This window comes from Micropterus dolomieu, linkage group LG08, assembly GCF_021292245.1.
Source record: "Micropterus dolomieu isolate WLL.071019.BEF.003 ecotype Adirondacks linkage group LG08, ASM2129224v1, whole genome shotgun sequence".
Lineage (NCBI taxonomy): Eukaryota > Metazoa > Chordata > Actinopteri > Centrarchiformes > Centrarchidae > Micropterus > Micropterus dolomieu.
In genome coordinates this window covers 6,610,529-6,630,040 of record NC_060157.1, presented here as the reverse complement: position 1 = coordinate 6,630,040, position 19,512 = coordinate 6,610,529, and the positions used below count along the sequence as shown (strand labels likewise).

Sequence of the window (19,512 nt, the reverse complement as noted above, 5' to 3'; positions counted from 1 at the left end):
TTCAAGTGGTTTACATTTTATTGCAAGTAAAAAATGACATGCTTGCATGCACAGTTATCACCATAACACTCAATTGTAACTCATGCAAATATGTACATAATTGTTTGTTAAAGAATTTCAATAAAATAGGATGACTACATCAAAATACAATATAAACACACAGCAACAAATTAGCCCACAACTTTAATAATGCTACCAACTGTACAACTAATGCAGGTAAGTCATATAAACCACTATCTTCTAATTACACATTACATTCACTTCAGCACACAACGGAAATGTATTAACACTTAAGGAAACTATATACATCGTTAGGTGGTGAATTATATACAAGTGAAACATGGGGCAACAATACTTAACATTCAGAATTTCACACTAGCAATAATGGATACCTCAGCGACAGCCGTTTTTAGTCTGTAAATGTCTGCGTTTGCGACTCCTGACGGGAGAGGATTTCTGTTTTCCCATTCTCTTGTGTCACAAAGTTTCCGTTTTCAGTAAAAACTACATCTGTTGACATCTCCTGGCTTAGTTCGTCCTCGTTTTCTTCCGGTGTCCTACCAAAACCCTCTTCTTGTGAGGTCTGCACCTCCGGTAAGGTGGACTCTTCATCAGTCTGATCAGTTGGGGTCGTTATTAGCACATTAGTACATTCTCTCAGTGGCTCCTTTTTTTCTCCCAGGCATGATTCAACACAGATCTGGAAGAGTTAAAGAGTGTTAAAATGTAGAAATATACAATATTACATTTTTTGTTCACATTTTTATGATTTTAAAGCAACAGCTTTAGTTTCTCACAGTATGTTTACATGCACTGTATAAATCAGATCACTCCACTTGGGAAACTTCCACAAAACACGGTTTCTTTTTTCAGGTAAACACAGATCTGTGCTGGAGTATTCATATATTTAATAGTATATCCTATAGATTAAATTTAATGTTATTTAACATAATAGTTTGACATGTTGGGAAATATGCTCATTCACTTTCTTGTCAAATAAGAATTTCCATACCACTCTCATATTCGTACGCTAAATATGAAGCTAGTGCCAGCAGGCAGTTAATTTACACTACTGGACAAAAGTGTTAGCACGCCTCTATTTTCGTAGTTTGTATTAAAGTGTAAGAAGTTCAAGTCCAGTGAAAAACCTTAAATGGTACAAAATTAAGCAACCAAAGTAAAAAAAAAAGGTTTACGTCACCAAAACTGATGCTTCCTTCATTAATATTATATATAATACTGTACAAATAAAGCTTCTGAGGGTGTATTAACACAGGCTGTTCCAAGGTGTTTATAAATTGGGCCAACTATAGAAATCATTCATTTACTTCCGCTGCTGCAGAATAACTTCATCACTTGATCCCTAAATATTGTTTATCTCTGAAATTTGCATTATTTCTCAGTTTAGCTGACCTAAACTTGGCTGTTAACTTCTTTGGTTGTTCTGCAGAAATGGAAGTAAATAAAGCCTTGAAAATTGATGTACATTATACAATACAAACTAGAAAAATACAGGTAGTGTAGCTTAGCATAAAGACTTGAAGAAGCTACCCTGACTCTGTTGTAAGGTAAACCAAACACAACTTATTGTTTTTACACTTCCGTTTTTGTACAGATTGAATAAATTACATAACGTGTTAATTAGTGGGCTTTAGATGTGCTGGTAGATGGATTTTGTTACTTTTGGACAGAGCCAGGCCAGCTGTTTCCCTGCTTCCATTCTTTATGCTAAAATAAGATAATCTGTAGCTACTGTCTGAAGCTTCCTATTTAGCATGCAGATATAAAAATGTATCAATCATCTCATGTAATTCTCAGCAAGAAGGCGAACAAGCCTATTTCCTATTAATGCCAAGCTATTCCTTAAAATGTGCATATCAAAAAGACACTGGAGTGGGAAATTAAAAACATGTTGGAAAGTAACATTGTTTTAGGAACACATTATCCTGTCAATTACTGGTATTAATCAATTGCAAGTTGATTTCCAACATAATCATTCGCAGGGAATTGTCTTTTTGAGAGAATGTGAACATTAAGTGCATTTATGCATTTAGTGGTACTTAAGTACATATTCTCTAAGAGAAACAAATGTAGCAGTCAAAAAAAGCAATACAGAAATCCCAATTACATTTACCTTTACCTTTCCTTTAGCGTCACGTGTACCTAACACAAAAGGAAGAAAAGATGAGTGAAGTGGATTACTGAAACTTTAACTAATTAAAAATGGTATAAGAGACAGCATTTAGAGCACAACATACCTCTCCATTTTAAACACATGAATGCAGCTACTACCATAGCCACAATCATAAAAACCACAACACAGATCACAACTACATGTCCCCGTTTGGTTTCCTCTGCAAGAAAAAAAAACAACAAACATTAACCACATATTGATCCTTTCAGTAATGTCACTCACTTACAATTTATCATCTCCTATAAAACGGAATAATTAGATAATTTGGGTAGAATATGGTTAAATAAATACAGAACTCTCAATAAATGTCCTCCAAGACAGGAAATGGGTTTTACTGCATATTACTGAAAAAAAGTTAATTTCATATCTATCACACATTTGCATTTTAGCAAAGGAAGCACAAGTAAGGTGTGAAAAAAAGAGGAAGTCATACTTTTTATTTCTAAAAAATCAATAATTTAGCTATTAAAACAGTGAAGTCTACACACAAATGTAGTGTAAACAGTGTGTAGGTGAAAGCTGTTAATCCCACAGTCCAAACCACAGACTAACATAGATTTATGAGATATACCTTCTCATTCCTCAAGAGTTTCGTTTTGAGTGAGACACCACTAACAGCTGCAAAGTGAGAAACTTCAAATTCATCTGCCTACACTGAACTTACCACAGATGTTGTCGGATATGTCTGTTCCGTTTTGTTGAATATGGTATCCATTCTGACATCTGAAAAGAATTTCACAGTGTTCTTAATGTCTCAATGTGATCAAAAGATTCAGATTCAGGTGATTATGTCCCAAAAAAGGCAGCACTTTGCTAATGTTAATGTTAATTGAGACTTTAAGACATCATTTTGGTTTGTACACATTAGCAACAAAATAAAGGAAAACCAACATAAGGTAGTAATATTCTGGGCTAATTCACGCAGTGACTGGCCAGGTGTACGTGTAGGATTTGAACGTCTCTCTCAAACTCCATTTTTTTCATTTTCAACACAGCTACTTCTTACTACTTTTAGTGTGTACAACAATCAAGTGTTATAATATGAATGATTTCAAGATAAGATTGTCCAAACATGTGTGCCTTTATCCCCATATGACGATGATGGTCAGCTTTTTGCCCCACTTTGTCAACACTTCTGCCTTCAGATGTGGTTAGATGACCTGTCATATGAACTAGTCTTTTTCAAGCATGCTGGCACCTTTAGTGACTTCAAATAGAAGTTCAAATATAGGCATACAACCTAAAAAAAGTTTGACACCCTACTCACAGGAATTTGTCAATATTTTGGGAAACGCATTTTCTAGCATTTTCTAGCTGAGAAGATTGTCGTGTTTTTGGAGTGCTGCTATCTCAGTTTATGTCTTAATGTCTTGGAGTTCCTATACTTACTCTGTCCATTTCTTACAGAGCCCGTACCATGAGCTCTCATTGGAAAATGTGCCTTTAGGGCATTTCCCACACACTGTATCATGCGTATGATTGCCTGAAAGCCAAGTGAGAAAATAATTCAGCACATTATGATAACAAAGCTGATCATTCTTTACATTCAGTGTAATAAAAAAAAGATTTTACTGCATCAGAAATATGTCGTACCTTTGGACTGAGCCTCATATCCTGGTTTGCAGGTTGTATGAGGCACACAGGTTATACATGCCTCACTGGAGCAGTGAAATCCCACTTGACATATGCAGAGGCTTTTTTTGACTTTGCTCTCTTTGACGTTCTCCTGAAAGTTTTTATCTGAAGGAAAAATGGACACAAGTTGAACGTTGTGCTACATCAAAAGTCTACCAAAATACTTACTTACTTAATTTGTCTTACTTGGGTCACAGTATGGCTGACGTTCACATTTGTTTTTTTCTGTATAAGTTTCCTGATATTCATTCAGCCCACATTCTTTGCATTGAGGTTCCTGACAAGTGCCGAGACTCGTCATACTGGTGCCTGAAAAACATAGCATTGCTTTATAGTAAAAAATGCAGTACTGTGCAGTATTATATTATTTGTCTCAAGTCTATGTAGTAATTGGTGACATGTGCCTTAAAGCAATTGTTTGCCATTAAATACGTAGAGAGTTAGATGAAATGATTGATACCACTCTTAAATTTGTCTGTTAAACACAACTACAGGCAGGAGGTTATTTGAGGGGGGATGGATGGCATCTCATTTGTTAGCAAAATGAACCCCCCTTCTCCATTCCCTAGTAGCAGAAAGAGTCCAGGGGCAGACGGGCTTTTTAGTTGACTATGTTATCTAGTCTGCCAGGTTAGAGGTGACTGTGACTCAGGGGGTAGAGCAGTTGTCCATTTATCAGAAGGTTGGTGGTTCGATCCCCAGTCTGTGTCTAAGTTTCCTTGGGCAAAATACTGAACTCCAAGTGGCTGTTCCATTGACGTGTGGTGAATGTTAATTCTGTTCTGATGAGCAGTTGACACCTTATCCTCTGCCATCAGTGTATGAATGTGATGTAGTGTAAAAATGGTTAGAAGACTAGAAAGGCGCTATGGTGCTGAAATTGTACCTTTTTCTCTCAGTTTTGTTTTGGATCGATAATATTCTCTAAACCACCTCTATAATACGTATATTGAAGCCTTTATACTCTATAGAGTAGTGTCACCTTCATGATAAAAGTGACCATAGTTGTGCTCCCACTGGGACATCCCTGTTAAAAATGAACAAATCACCAAATGGCTACAGCAGGGAAACAGTTAGCTTAGCATACAGACCAGAATTGGGGAAACTGTTGGCCCATCTCTGCCCAACGGTGACAAAACCTGTCCACCAGCACCTCTAAAGATGATTAATTAACATGTTACATCTGATTTGTTTAATCTGTACAAAAGTCTTAATGTAGAAACAAGAACTTGCAATTTCCACTGGGTCCAAGATTCCTTTCCACCAAAAGTCAAAAACCAAAGATATTTAGTTCACAATGATCTAAAACAGTGAAAAGGAGCCAATTCTCTCATCTGAGAAGCTGGAGAATGTTTAGGATTTATTTTCTTGGAAAAGTGAGAATCCTGAAGGAAATGGGGGAAGCTAACTGAAAGCAAAGGAAAAGGTTTTAGTATCAGTATTGATTCTGTTTCAGAAAGAGTATCTTGAAATGTGCTGCCTTTTGCAATCTTTGCTTAACTTACACAGCTGTTGGAGGAACTCAATACATTATTATCTAGATAAGTGGCTCCCAATTGTTAAAATTTTGTCTTTAGGCACCCATATCCTCCATCTTTTTATGTCAGTGAATGGGCCACAGCCCCTCAAGAAAGAATAGCCCCTGTGAGTGTCTGTGTCACTACAATCCAATGTCCCAGGGGTGAAATAACATGTTCATAGATCATTTTTAATTATGCAACATAGTCTGCAGAGGAAATGTGTGTACATACCTGGACCACACATTTTGCAGCACTGGTTACCCTGCTCATATTGAGTTTCTGGGTCACAACGGGACTGAGCAGCTGTCGTTGCCTGAAAAACAACAAGAGTGAGACATAAATAAGAGGTAGTTGTAACCTCTCTAAATATGGTGGGGTTTGTCACGACTGTTGGTTCACTTCCTCTCACAAGAAAGAGGCTGTGCTGGAAAGTCCCAAACATCCAACAAGCTGGTAACTCTGAAACTCAATAACAGCCAGGTGCATTTCTTTCTTTGTTTTACATTTTTGTTATTACTATCATTATTTTGCGTATCAGGATTCAGACAAAGCCACTTGCGAGGAAAACGAAAGTGAAAGTAAGTTTTTACTGCCGTCACAGGGTGTAACCTTGCAATAATATGCACACATTCGACCAGAATATCTGATTAAAGTAGACTTCTGGGTAAAAGATGGATAGAATAAAACTAAAACATAGCCTACATAGCTTACATTAACACAACCATAAGAAAAGTGGCATTGCAGCGATCTAACCTGAGACACTTTTAGTTATCCTTAGTCGAAATGTATAATTTTAACAACGAAATACATCAACCAGCTTACTCACCATAAAACCCGACATCACCATCAGCAGTAGATACATCTTAGTTGATTGTGTTGTCAGCATGTCAGAGCTCTCTCTCCGCTGCGCAGCTTGTTGTCACTGCTCTGTTCTGTGCCTGTTAACTACTAACGTTTCAAGAAGGGAGGAGCTGCATGAGGAGCTGCTGCTTGAAGGGTATTTCCCGTGTGATTTTTTTTCTTGACCATTTCCTGTAAATCCGGTATCTGAGCCTTGTATTCAGTTTGGTCTCTAAATGTCCAGAAGTAGGCTAATATTATTGTTCACGTTTATCAATACCCCAGCCGCAACACGAAAACATGTGGTTGATTTAGACTGGAATAATATTTAATTTTAGTGGACAGATGTGAAATGAAGTTAACTAAATAGTCATTCAGTGGTAGAAGAAGTAGAAATACGTACAAATACTCCATTTCAATTAAAAGTCCTGTATATAAAACGCATAGCCTATAAGAAGCAATTATCAGCAAAGTACAAACGTAATAGTAGAGGAATGGCCCCTGTCAGTGTTATTCTATGTATATTATAGGATTACAACTGATACATTAACGTGTAAGCAGCTAGTGTTGCAGTTGGTTGATGTGGAGCTAATTATATAGCCTACATTATTTGGTGATAGTTTAATGTATTGCACAGCACTGTATTTCAGTCACTGCATATTTTGTGTGAAAAAAGAAACCAGTCGCTGTAGCTGCAAAAAACGGTAATGCAGAAAAATGCACAATATTCCCTCTAAAATGTTGCGGAGTCCTACAAAGTCCTACAAAATGGAGAAAAACAAATAAAGTACATAAAAGAGTAGTTTTGCGTTATGTACAGTGATAACCACGCTGCATTTTAAAAGGATCCTAAGAATTTATTAGGGTACTATCACAGCAATTTAACTTCTTCATTGAATTAAACATGTGGATTTCATGTTTTATTCACAGGGAATGCAAAAGTCAATAGCCAACATGTACATAACCTACACAAACTGTACAAACTGTATCGCGCTTGGGAATTTTTTTGAACACAAACAGTTTCATTGTTTTCATTGTTTTTCGACCATACCTATTCTATGGTAGAGCCGGAAACCCCACCAAATTAAGGGATTCCCCAAGAAGTTTTCATGAGGAGGGGTTCCCCTCACAATCTGGGTGTTACTGATGGTAAAGACTTCACTGCGCATGTGTACTGACCAATTAACAAATCTAAAACGCGACCGAGTGTGTGAGTCACGCTATTATTTTTGTTTGCTACAACCGAGTCAACTCAAATCAACTGCCATTGAATTAATTTTATTTGCGCGTGTATTCATGCAATTACGGCAGCGAGCCTAAAAGTTTCTCATAACCGTTTTGTTGCTGGAAATTCCAGTTGATTCCTAAGAAAAGTGTACTCTCATTTGCCTGCTTCAAAATTATGCCATTTTAGATTACATTTTCAGTTGAAAATTAACACAATGACACATCTGAATTGTGTGCCTTTTCCTCATATTAGAACTATTTGTCCTTAATAGATTAAACAAAATCCCTATTTACTCATACTAATTTCTAAAGCCATAAAAAATATAATTTTATTACTGTACGAGTATACCTAATGGTACAATATTATACCCAACTGTGGGGCAAAATATTGCTTCTGTGGAAATCTCTGACTTCATCTTGTTATTCCTGGTTATGTGATTTGTCATTCCTGAAACTTGAAAAAAAAAAAGAAAAAAAAGGTTTTCTTTTCTTCTTCTTCTGTACTGACATTTGAGTGTGAGCCCTGCCCAGATTGTCTGGTATTCCTGAAATACTCTTAACACTGTGCATTGTTGATCAGTGTTGAGGAGGACATTACCACTTTTTAACTACTCATTTTCAATTTTCAATTTGCCTTGAACAGAAACTATAAAGTATAATGTATTCCCACTAATGTGCATGTGGGGAATGTGCTTCTCTGTTCCTGCATAAAATATTAACTTGTTTCACATCATTTGACTATATTTCAGAATCAGATCTTAGGTCCAAATCCAATTTCAGTCATTAACATCTCATAAAATGTTCTGAACAGTTTTACTGTTGCATTACTCTTCATTAATAAAAGGTGATAATCCACCTTTTATGGGTGAAGTCCCTCAGCATGTCTGTCTTAAACATGATTGTGATGATACCTTCACTTACCTAAAAATATGCACTGAAATAACTGTGGTGCACACCAAACCACAGCCGTCTGCTGTCACTGGTAACTAGCAGCTCTATTTCAACTGTCATGTAGTTTGTAGACAAGTAATTTAACACAAACTGGACACTAGAACAAATGGGACAACTGTCAATTTAGTTATCTTATCTTAGTTTACTCTCCTCTTCTTCTTGTTTGTCTTATTTTCAGTGTCTTAGGTTACTAGAAAATCCTCATTTCTTGGTTCTTCTTGCTAGTTTTAAGTTTATATTGTTAGTTTATTTGACAACATCGATCAACAGGAAGAAAAAAAGGCACCCTAACATGTAGATCAACACAGCATATCTAATTAAATATGCACAAAATAGCAAAGTGCACCCACTTATAAATACTGATACAGTATAGTAGCCAGTTTTGGAAAGGATACTTTGGAAATGTTATAAGTTACCGACTAAAAGTTCCCCTATTTAAAATGTAATAGTAGTGTAACTATTTCAATTACTTTATCAAGGTAATGTAACTTATTACATTTAATTACTTACTTACTTTAATTTCTAAATGCCTAATGAATGTTTTCAACTGTTACCATTTTCAAAAGACAGCTTGAGAGGCAATTTAACTGGCAGACTGGTTGGTGGCACAGCAAATTAAAAAATGACAACCAATCAATAGCATAAGAATAGCATCAAACTGTACACAACTGTGGCTGGAAATGGCAAAGGAAGACATTGTGCACAAGAAAAACATGCAAAATGATTATTATTCGATATATAGCCTAACTCTTTACAGAAAATATGCAGATGTAATCCTTAATTTAAGTAACTGTAATTTAATTACACATTTTTCCCAGTAACTGTAACAATTTACAGTTACAATTATTTTGTAATTAAATTACATAACTATATTACATGTAACTATCCAACGAAGGTTAAAATCAAGGGCAACTGTACTTGGTTGAAGATACTGGAAGACGTTTCGTCCCTCATCCAAAGGACCCCAATATACAGGTCTGTGCATTCCTCACTGCATTGGACCGCATACACTAGATTGCTTTTCTTGTGTTTGGGTGTGCGGTCTTTGGGGTGTACCAGCATCTGTCTTAGTGTGTTCTTGGGTTTAAAAAACACAGGGATGTTATGTTTGTTGAAAATCCTCCTGAGTTTCTCTGATACTCCAGACACGTATGGAATCACAATGTTGTTGCGTTTGACCTTCTTTTCCTCCTCCCCTGTAGTTCTGTTCTTCTTGGATCTTGTGGCTGTTTTCACAAAGGTCCATTTAGGGTATCTACAGGCTGTAAGTGCCCCCTTCAGGGGAGACTAAACAACCACTACACAAACGCATGGCTCAACACAGAAGGGCCAACTCCTCAGGTCAAGACTCTGCAGTCTACTTACATCTGAAGGACAGAGGACACTCGTTTGAGGACCACCAGGTGCACATTTTAGACAGAGAAGATGGATGGTTTGAAAGAGGTGTCAAGGAAGCATCTACACCAGGGTTGAGAAGCCGTCATTGAACAGGGGAGGGGGTCTACGCCACCACTTATCCCCCACTTACAATGTTGTCCTTTCATCACTTCCCAGGAAACTCAACAAACGTAACCTATTGGCCTCAGGTGAAGATACCAACGATGGTCGTTCAGTCTTGGCCACAGGTAGTCTTAACGACTGTAACGACTGTCGTCACAGCAACAAGGAACACTAACGAACCAGCGGTGTCGATGACCCGGGCCAACGACCCCACTGAGGCTAAATAGCTGAGTTTCCCTGCCAGTCAGTCAGAACTGAAGAAGTCCTTTGGATGAGGGACGAAACGTCTTCCAGTATCTTCAACCAAGTCCAGTTGCCCTTGACTTTAACCTTCGTTGGATAACTATGACCTGGATGACTGAGAATCTTCATAGACATTACATGTAACTAGTTACACCCCAACACTGATAGTAGCATATAGAATATTTACAGCCTAGTATATGTTACTCGTCACATAATTCTGCTACATACTGAACAAGGGTACAAGTTCAGGAAAATAGTATACAGGTTAAGTCCCCTCACCTGTACAAAGACAAAAATCAAATGCATCATATATCATTAGACACAAAGGTTTTAATTATCTACAAATTTGCTCTTTCTGCTGAGGTGATCCTTTTTTTTTGAGTGCTCTGTATTTTCTTCTTATGATTTGTAATTTTTGTCATTGTAGTGGTTATTGTAAAACTTATAAGTATAAATCCACCCCATAACATGAGCGTCTCAATAGCCAAAGAGCACATGAAATGAATAAAATATATCAATTTTATCCATGTATACTAATATACTCACACAAAAACATAAAACATACCTAAAAATGTGTCAAAGACAACATTCAATTGTGATATAAATTGAAACATACAAAAGAAATCCATAAAAGATTAAGAACATTAACTGAAAGCAAAAATATTAAAAGTATGAAATGAAATGATTAAAAGAGAGCAGTGACAACTCCCATGCTCTGTAAAATATTTACTTCAAATAATTTAAACTTTAATAGTAGACAGACAGACCTAGAAAAACAGACACATATGGACTGTAAATGATCAAAATAAAGTTTATAAATTTACTTAAAAAGGACAAGAAAGCTGAAAGAACACATTTTGTTTGTAGATTTCTTGAAACATTTCTTCGTGTATTTTCGAAATTGGATTTAGGTTAAGGCATTTTAACCTCTGGATCTGTCATGCAGTTTGCCGGGTAGCTTGAAAACTGCTCTCTGCCTCTGTAGGGCAGAATTGTGATTTTAATCAAATCTATCTCTATCAAGGGAAAGCCTTTTATAACAATATGATGAAAAATTTAAATTCCTTGCTTTTTAAGTTTGCAGGTGACTTTACCTGGATTTTGTTCAAAACCTCTAAAGTAAAATTATGTCATATTTTTCATGTTTGATACAGCTGATTTATGCTGTATTGTTATGGATTTGGGGAAAGAGCCACAGTTTCTTAGCGCTCTCTCCTGGACAAAACAGCAGATACGAAACATGCCCTCCAATGGGAGACATGTAAACTGACAGGAAATGCAGAGACAGCCTATGGGTGTGACTGAACAGCCACTGCCAGCCTTACCTGAAAGAAGCGTAACCTGAGCTGAAAGAGGGCGGTGGTAGACACATTTTCACACAGCAATTTTCCCTCTCCCGAGTCAGAGTAGCAGATATCTGCTTAGGTCTTGCATGGCAAAAAAACAACAACATTTTTTCATGACTTTGCTATAAAAGAGGACCAGTTTCAACTGAGCACTTGCATGGATTTGTGTGTAAAATCTAACAAGTTATGATGCCAAGTTTAAGATCAAAGAAGAAAGACAATCTATCCAGAATGGATACACACACTGAAGACTTGCCACAGGTAAGATTTTAATTTATGTACTTAGACGAGAAAGCAAGCATCAAGCAGTACATTCTTTTAACGGCAAGTGTCAAGTTCTAATTTACCATGTCTATGAAAGTGTAAAATCAATGCTTCTGCAGTCAGATGTCAGATTTACTAAATAACAACAGCTTACTGTACTTGCCTCCAGAGAAAACAACCCTCTCGCTTTCATTGACGTGAGGCCTGCGCAGCAAGAAGAGGCAAAGTTTTGGTTCAGTTTTTTCAGAGTCTCTCAAGCATTGTCTAGTTCCTCAAATCAACCTGACTTCTCTACTGTTAGTAGTTTCCCACAAAGGAAGGTTTATTTACTAGAAATGTGACAACGTGATTCTGACTGATTTAAGGAAGACATTCGGTTCCTGTAATAGCATGACAGATGCAGAGGCTGATTGTACTTTGCAACACAGCGGTTCCTCTTTTCCAGCGAACCGAGACTAATTTTATCTTATCAACCATCATTCATCTCTGAAAGAACACCTTTACATACAATATTTGTACAGCTAAGTATTGCTAAAGCAAAATACTGCATGACAGCTAAATGGAAGAACATAAAGTAGTAAACTATAAGTTATTTGTTAGTTTACCAAATGCAAGGATACTTTAAAGGGTTTTGTCACTATACTGTGCAGATTTTGTGATTTATGAGCCAAACCTGTTCCCGGACAGCGTGCTTGGTTCACATGGATTCCCACATGTTAATACAATTTATTGTTTTTGGGGTTTTTTTGCTGTGTTGCTGTGCTTTCAGTTGAGCAATGAGATGCAGCTAAGCATCATGAACAAGGTGAAGAGTGGAGAGTTGTCCATTGAGGATGCTCTGAACCAGGCCAGGATGGACAGGAAGCAGCTGCTCAAACAGAATAGTGTGGAAGAAAAGGTACCTGCATTTTAAACCAAGCTTCCTCAATATTTTACTGTAATCCCAAAATTCTCACTGAAAAAATTGTTTTGATAACACGCAAAATTACTTAAGACATTGTTCATCCGCCATGATGAACAGGTTATGTAACTTAGGCATTTGTTTTAACTTTGGTGAGAGGGGGGCTAGCCACACTTCTAGTCTTAATGCTAATCTGGCCAGACACAATATATAAACGTGATTATTGTCCAACTCTCTGCTACTTTGATATATAATCAGTTTAAAGATATAATTAGCATATTTTGCTTTGCGAATGACCTTACAGACTTGTCACACGCATTGCTCTGCAGTAAGCTGCTCAACCTGCTGGATAAGTTTTAAAAGAAATCTGTCTATTGCCAATTTGAGTCGAAGTATTTTCTTGAAAGAATGTGATTACATTGTTCTACCCCTTTGCAGGAAACAGTCAAAGGACAAAAGATTTTCTCATTAGGTGTTGATGTCTGAGAGTTTGTTTGTCTGTTGTTGCAGGAACAGCAGCCCTCTCAGTACAACTTCAGTGTTCGCAAGCACAGCCATTACAGGTGGCAGAAGCGGGTTCTTCAGGTAAGTTAAAAAAAAACAAGACCAAGAGCCAACAGCCATGTGAGCAGATTCTGTACTTAGGCACAGCTGTGCATTGTATTGTTTACGATGTTCTCCATGTTAGTTTAGCAAATATTAGCATTCTAACATTTACTAATTACAACGAAACACACGTACATCTGAGGCTGATTGATGGAATTTCATTAGTTTTGCAGGTATTTTGTTAGAAACCAAAGAATATGATAAATACACAAAATTTGTACATGATATATGATACATTAATCCTCTGGGTAAAAATTTCATGGAAATCCATCCAGAAGATTTGGGATGTTTCATCCTGGACCAGCCTGCTAGCAAGGCAAAAAAACTATACCAGAAAATGAAATGTGGTCATTTTCACTGTGTTATACAGTAGACTGGTGCTAACACAGTAATTTTAACCCTCTCATTGTGATCACCCAGATTGATTTCAAGACCAAAAAACTGTGCAGCATAGAAAAAGGCATCATCAAGCGACAACTTGCCTTTTCCAGTGTCAAGAGTTGTGATGATGGAGTGGGTTCCAGGTTCTCCATTTCCTTTTCAGGACATCATGTTTATGAATTGGAGGCCACTTCACTGGAAGACAAAAACAAGGTGAATGTATATGTAGCATGGGTACATTAAAAATATTAAAATAAACAAGTACATGAAAAACTACTTTACTTATTTTTATACTATTTGTACAATTCTGTTGGGCCTTTCATTTATGTGAAAATAATATGTACTGAAAAGAGAAAGATGTAATTCTTGTATTCAATGTGTCCATATGTTATTGATGCTTTCATAGAGACGCTTTTCATGCTGATGATTCTCTCTTTTTCGAGCAGATAATTCAACTTGTAAATCAGATCATTTATGGGAACATATACAGTGATCCTGAAGAGGGAAATGCAGAAACAGGTCAACAGCCTCAAGCGTCACAGAGCCTTCGCAAAGGTGTCTTGTTGCTGCACCGTGGTGGCCTGGCATCATTCAGATGGGTGAAGTATGCATGTGTCCTTATTACTGTAAAGCCGCTATTGAAAAACAAATGAGTAGCATAGTTATGATAAATAATATTTGTGGCTACATGTTCAAACTCCCATTCTCAATTACAAATAAATATTTTATTAATTCACCATATAAATGGTTTTATAAATCAGGACTTTGATTTCAATTTTTTTCCTCTCTTTGTTACAGTTGCATAAGAAAGTCACAGTTTGATTGATGTCCATTTCTGCTCTTGTTGCATTGCATCCTGTTTGTAGAAGTAGAGCAAGACTTATCTGCTAACAGTAGTTTATTGCAGCAGCAATTATGATGATAATTAAGGAGAATTTTCATTCCAAAAATGTACAAATAGGTTTGTGCTAATTTAGAAACAGTGTCGCCCGTACATTGTTATTCTACCAGTTATTAGATTTTCTATCAAAAATATTGATATCAGTATCAGCCTCAGAAATCCAGTACTGGTGGGCTGTAAAATACATGGACTTTGAGTATACTAACTGCAAAAACAGTATTTGACTCTATATATACTCAGCATATAATTCCTGTTGTTGTGGCTTCTATTACACATTACATTTCCCCATTTTCTTTCCAGATACGAGGTCCAACTCCACGTAGGCCAGCTAAATCTGTTCCCCATTAAGCAACAAGGCCCCATTGACAGTGAGGTGACATCCTCTTTGCCCGTGTCCCTTGTTATTCACCTATCAGACGGTGACACCAGTGTACAAAAATCTCACGGCTCCGACACTTTCACTCTGATCACCCACAAAAATGAGCACCAGTGAGTGAAGATTATTAAAATGTGGAAATAATCACAACAATTAAATTTGGTCTATCACATTTTTCACATTTTACAACCTTGTAAAAGTGTTTAATTACAGTCTTTGCAATGCATTTATTTTTATTATAGCAGTTATGATGCAGCCTTGTTTGAGTGATAATTTCATAGATACAAGCCTAGACTGTTAATTACTAGACTTATCTTAGCTAATGATGGAAGTTATGTTAAGTTTTGTTTATTTATTGCAGGTTTCGGGTGCCTGTGCCAGATCAAACATCCGCCCCTGGGGAAGTCCAGAGGGAGCGAGATGCCTGGGTCAAGGCCATTCACAAACTGTGTTCAGACTGGAAGAGGAAGTCCATGGCTGAAAACATGTTTGTGCAAACAAAAGGTCTACAAAATATCAGCATAGAAGATGCAGAGGACAGAGACACAGAATCAAGTGGTGAAATTGGTGGTGGAAATATGACTCATCATCATTATCCTCCAGCTGATTATAAAAATGCAGTTCCCTCTTCCAGAGGTGGAGATAATTTATCAGCTGGTGACCCCACTCAAAGTTATCCTTCAGCTGATTATACAAAACCTGTTCCTAAACCTCGCAGAACTAAGAAGACTGCTGTTCAAGTTACCGGGCCAGATATTTTGCCTCCCGTCTCATCACCAACCTCTCCCACTGTTGCCTTGTCTTTACCCACCTCCCCTCAACCAAACCCCTCCCATACTGCCCTCACAGTGCCAGAGCCTCCTACAGATGAATCAGCCTTGTCAGTTGTGAAAGTGCCTTCACCACCGAGCATCCCTGCCCCCCCACCGATGCCCTTCAAATTGAATATGAATTCCAAAAAGCCGCGCACCAAAGCTTTCCACTGGGATCTAGTTGGCTCAGAAAAGGTAATACTGACAATTCAATTAAATTCGATTTCATTTATATTAATAGCAAAAGGTATCTCATTGCACTTTTCATTTAAAGCAGGTCTATACAACACTATTTGTTATATTATTAACAGAGACCCAACAGTTCCCGCCATGAGCATGCACTTGGTGACACAGGCAAGGAAAAACTCCCTTTTAGCAGGTAGAAACCTAGAACAGGACTGTGGCTCAGGGTAGATGGCCATCCCAGTCAACACAGTATCCACACAGCAGTAAAACAGTAAAAGTCGTAGTGGTACAGACAAATAAACAATAGTACTAGTAATGATAGTAATATTAATGATAATAATAATCAGACAAATCATAATAAATGTGCAACGGGTGTCGAACGAAGGAGAAAGGAGAGGGACGAGAAAGCACAAAACTACGGGAGAGTTAGTTACATGCATTAATGGGATGAGGATGCACACAGATGAAGAGGGAGAGGAGGAGAGAATAGCTCAATGCATCATGGGAAGTCCTCCGGCAGTCTAGGCCTATGGCAGCATAACTAAGGGATGGTTCAGGACTCAGCTGAGTCAGCCCTAACTTTAAGCTTTATCAAAGAGGAAAGTCTTAAGCCTACTCTTAAATGTGGAGATGGTGTCTGCCTCCTGAACCCAAACTGGGACCTAATTCCACAGGAGAGGAGCTTGATAGCTGAAGGCTCTGGCTCCCATTCTACTTTTGGAGACTCTAGGGACCACAAGTAACCCTGCATTCTGACTCTGTGCAGTGTTCAAGTAGCATAATAAAGTACTGTAAGCTCTTTAAGATAAGATGGTGCCTGACCATTAAGAGCTTTGTAGGTGAGCAGAAGGATTTATAAATTCTATTCTGGATTTTACAGGGAGCCAATGCAGAGAAGCTAAAACAGGAGAAATATGATCTCTTTTCCTGGTTCCTGTCAGAACACGTGCTGCAGCATTCTGAATCAACTGGAGAGTCTTAAGGGACTTGTTTGGGCAACCTGATATTAAGGAATTGCAGTAATCCAGTCTAGACGTAACAGATGCATTGACTAGTCTGTGCGCATCATTTTGAAACAGGATGTGCCTGAGTTTTGCAATGTTAGGTAGGTGAAAAAAGGTGGTCCTTGAAGTTTGTTTAATGTGGGAGTTACTCCAAAATATCATTTGTCAGTTCATTCATCAGAAAAAAGCCCAGACCAAGCTTCCTCAAATTGCTTCATTGTTGTGAATTATTCTTTGTTTTGTCTGCGAGTTATTGCGTCTATTGCTCTTTTGTTAATATTGATTTCCTCTTCAAATTGAATTGTCTCAGCACTGAATTAATTTGTTTCTTGGCAGATTGCAAAATCATTTTGGATGCAAGAAAGCACCCGGAGGATTGAAATTGACACATCACGCTTATATGACCAATTTGCTGTTAAAGAGCTGGGAACGTTTTGTGTGGCTGACCCGAGTACTACTCAGCATATTATGCTCAACCAGAAGATTGCACACAACTTCAGTGAGTAGCTCAACGATTAATGTGGTTCTTGTGTTGAGTGTTAAGGGGAAGTTGCTAATACGTAGTGTCTGCAGATAGTTTTTAGCATTTTATGATGGTGATTAGATTATTTCCAGCAAAAATAATAGGTATAATTTCCATGTTGTAATGAAAAGGCATTCTTCCAGAGTAAAATAAAAAGTTTATTCCTTCAGTAAATTAGAAGTTGTGGTGTGAAATATGCTCACTCTTTCCATAACCACCAGAGGGAAGCACCACATAGAAAGTGTAAACAGCATCTCTGGAGAAGCAGGTTTAATGTCAGGCTCTTTAATTTTCATAAATTAGACGTTAATTATCCAATTAAAAGAAAGCTGACCTGAGAGCTATTTTAGGGAGGGCCTATAAATGCTGCCACTTTGCTCTTTTAAAACAATAGTTGAGACAATAACAATGCCACAGCTGCTGTAAAGCAGAAATATGGATGTTTTTCTATGAGTCTGCAGGGGGCAGTGTGTCACCAACCCTGCAATGCCACCATGTACTCTTCAGAGCTATTGTGAAGTGGAACATATTCTGTATCTCATCTAATGGCTTTTCACTTTTGATTAACTGAGTGTACGTGGTTTGTATATTTCAAGACCCAAGCCAGGGGAGAACATTTCAGAAGCTCCCTCTCGGAGCTCCTCCAAGAGGCACAGACACTGTGAAGCGATTCAGATGTGGTGGAGGTGGGCTGCTAAATGGAATCAGTGTGAGTGTGCGGACTGGGAACATAATTAGAGTTCACATGTTCATGAAATATGGATAGGGGATATGAGCGACAACGACAGCAATTTCCTGTTTTGATACAGAATACCCCAACATTCAGAGTTTATGCTCCTGCCTGACCTGGAAACTTTGGCTATGTGAGGAGCAGGAGATGAGTGATGACAGCCAGCAGTCAACCCGAGGCTATGCATCTTTCTGCTGCAAGCTTTAGAAAATGTTGACATTTGATATACAAGGGAAATTCTGTGTCATGCTGTCTCTCCTAATTTATTCCCATTAACAACAATATAGAAGGTTTTATTTTAGCAGTGATAGTGGAAATATTCAGATCCATTACACAAGTAAAAGTAGCACTACTGCGACAGGAAAATACTCAATTAAGTATTAAGTCCTACATTGAAAATTTCACTTAAGGAACTTTCATTTTGTGTTGATTCTGTGGACAAAAGGGGTAGCGTTTCCACCGCCTAAAGATCTTGATCTTGATCTGGCTAGCTAGTTTCGGAAACAGAAAGACGCAATATTTTATTTATTATATAATATATAATTTATTAATTTTTTTAATTAAAAAAGTTTTTCGTGTAAACTTTCTTTTCGTACCGCTTATACACCTAGGTTACATGTAAGCCCACAACGAACTGATTCAGTTTCCTGGTAGTAATTATGTAGAGAAAGTTAAAGTTATCAGTATTCCTGAGTAATGTTATGTCTTCATAATAATAAGCCAACAGCAAGATATAGCTTGGTAGCAAGGCCAAAATAAAATGTTACCTTATGAGCCAGTTGTATTACAGTAAAAAAACATGGACTGTACACAGTCGTCTTGGTTGCAGACATAATTGTGGACCTCTGCAAAAGGCCCCTTTGCTGAAATCACGTGATCTCAGGAGTGGAAGGTGATCTTCTTTGTGTCATTTTTGCATGAACATCTGCATTAGAAATGGAAAAGATGAGAAGGCGGCTGGGCTGAACACAAACAAAAACAAAAATGCAACAACTTCATTCACTAATTTTGGTGAAACTGGACCCTATTTGATACAGAAAATATTTTCTGGTTTTCCCTCTGATGTCCTCCAGCAGCAGTCAGCGGTTCCTTGTAGCTATCTGTCCATCAGGAAAATCCGTAAATCACTGAAAATTGAAAAATATCATCCTGCTTTCTTTTAACTGGCTAAAATCCAGCTAGTAGTGTAGTCCGGTTGTTCCCAACCTAGCAGTCGGTTAAATCTGAGGGGTAATGAGATGATTAAAACAAAGTTCTGCTGCTCAAATTTGTATTCGTATTTTTGGTCTTAAATATAGGATAACTTGACCATTTCTTGTACCCCCCCCTGAAAACGAGATGGTTCATCTCAAGGTGTTAACCATGAATAAAC

The 19,512-nt window shown here is 37.6% G+C and overlaps 2 protein-coding genes across 3 annotated transcripts in view; one reads left to right on the top strand and one right to left on the bottom strand.

The window, feature by feature from the left end:
- On the bottom strand, window positions 1-6,294 carry cd40 (CD40 molecule, TNF receptor superfamily member 5). Of its 2 annotated transcripts, none has more exons than XM_046057292.1 (9): window positions 6,176-6,294; window positions 5,581-5,662; window positions 4,016-4,138; window positions 3,788-3,934; window positions 3,584-3,677; window positions 2,859-2,917; window positions 2,259-2,354; window positions 2,135-2,163; window positions 1-700 (listed from the first exon to the last, which is right to left on the bottom strand). In XM_046057292.1, the coding sequence occupies exons 1-9, from the start codon at window positions 6,233-6,235 to the stop codon at window positions 410-412; spliced, it is 981 nt and encodes a 326-aa protein (XP_045913248.1). In that variant the 5' UTR covers window positions 6,236-6,294; the 3' UTR covers window positions 1-409. The 2 variants fall into 2 exon arrangements, with proteins under 2 accessions (XP_045913248.1, XP_045913249.1); XM_046057293.1 differs by having other exon boundaries at window positions 2,141-2,163.
- A 5,157-nt stretch (window positions 6,295-11,451) lies between these two features.
- LOC123975634 (formin-like protein 13) overlaps window positions 11,452-19,512 on the top strand; it is a 35,640-nt gene continuing 27,579 nt past the window's right edge. The window contains exons 1-8 of the mRNA XM_046057291.1: window positions 11,452-11,717; window positions 12,490-12,618; window positions 13,132-13,206; window positions 13,648-13,821; window positions 14,055-14,212; window positions 14,810-14,998; window positions 15,247-15,892; window positions 17,224-17,386. Coding sequence (XP_045913247.1) covers window positions 11,643-11,717; window positions 12,490-12,618; window positions 13,132-13,206; window positions 13,648-13,821; window positions 14,055-14,212; window positions 14,810-14,998; window positions 15,247-15,892; window positions 17,224-17,386 — 1,609 coding nt within the window. The 5' untranslated portion in view covers window positions 11,452-11,642. The remainder of the gene's footprint in view (window positions 11,718-12,489; window positions 12,619-13,131; window positions 13,207-13,647; window positions 13,822-14,054; window positions 14,213-14,809; window positions 14,999-15,246; window positions 15,893-17,223; window positions 17,387-19,512) is intronic.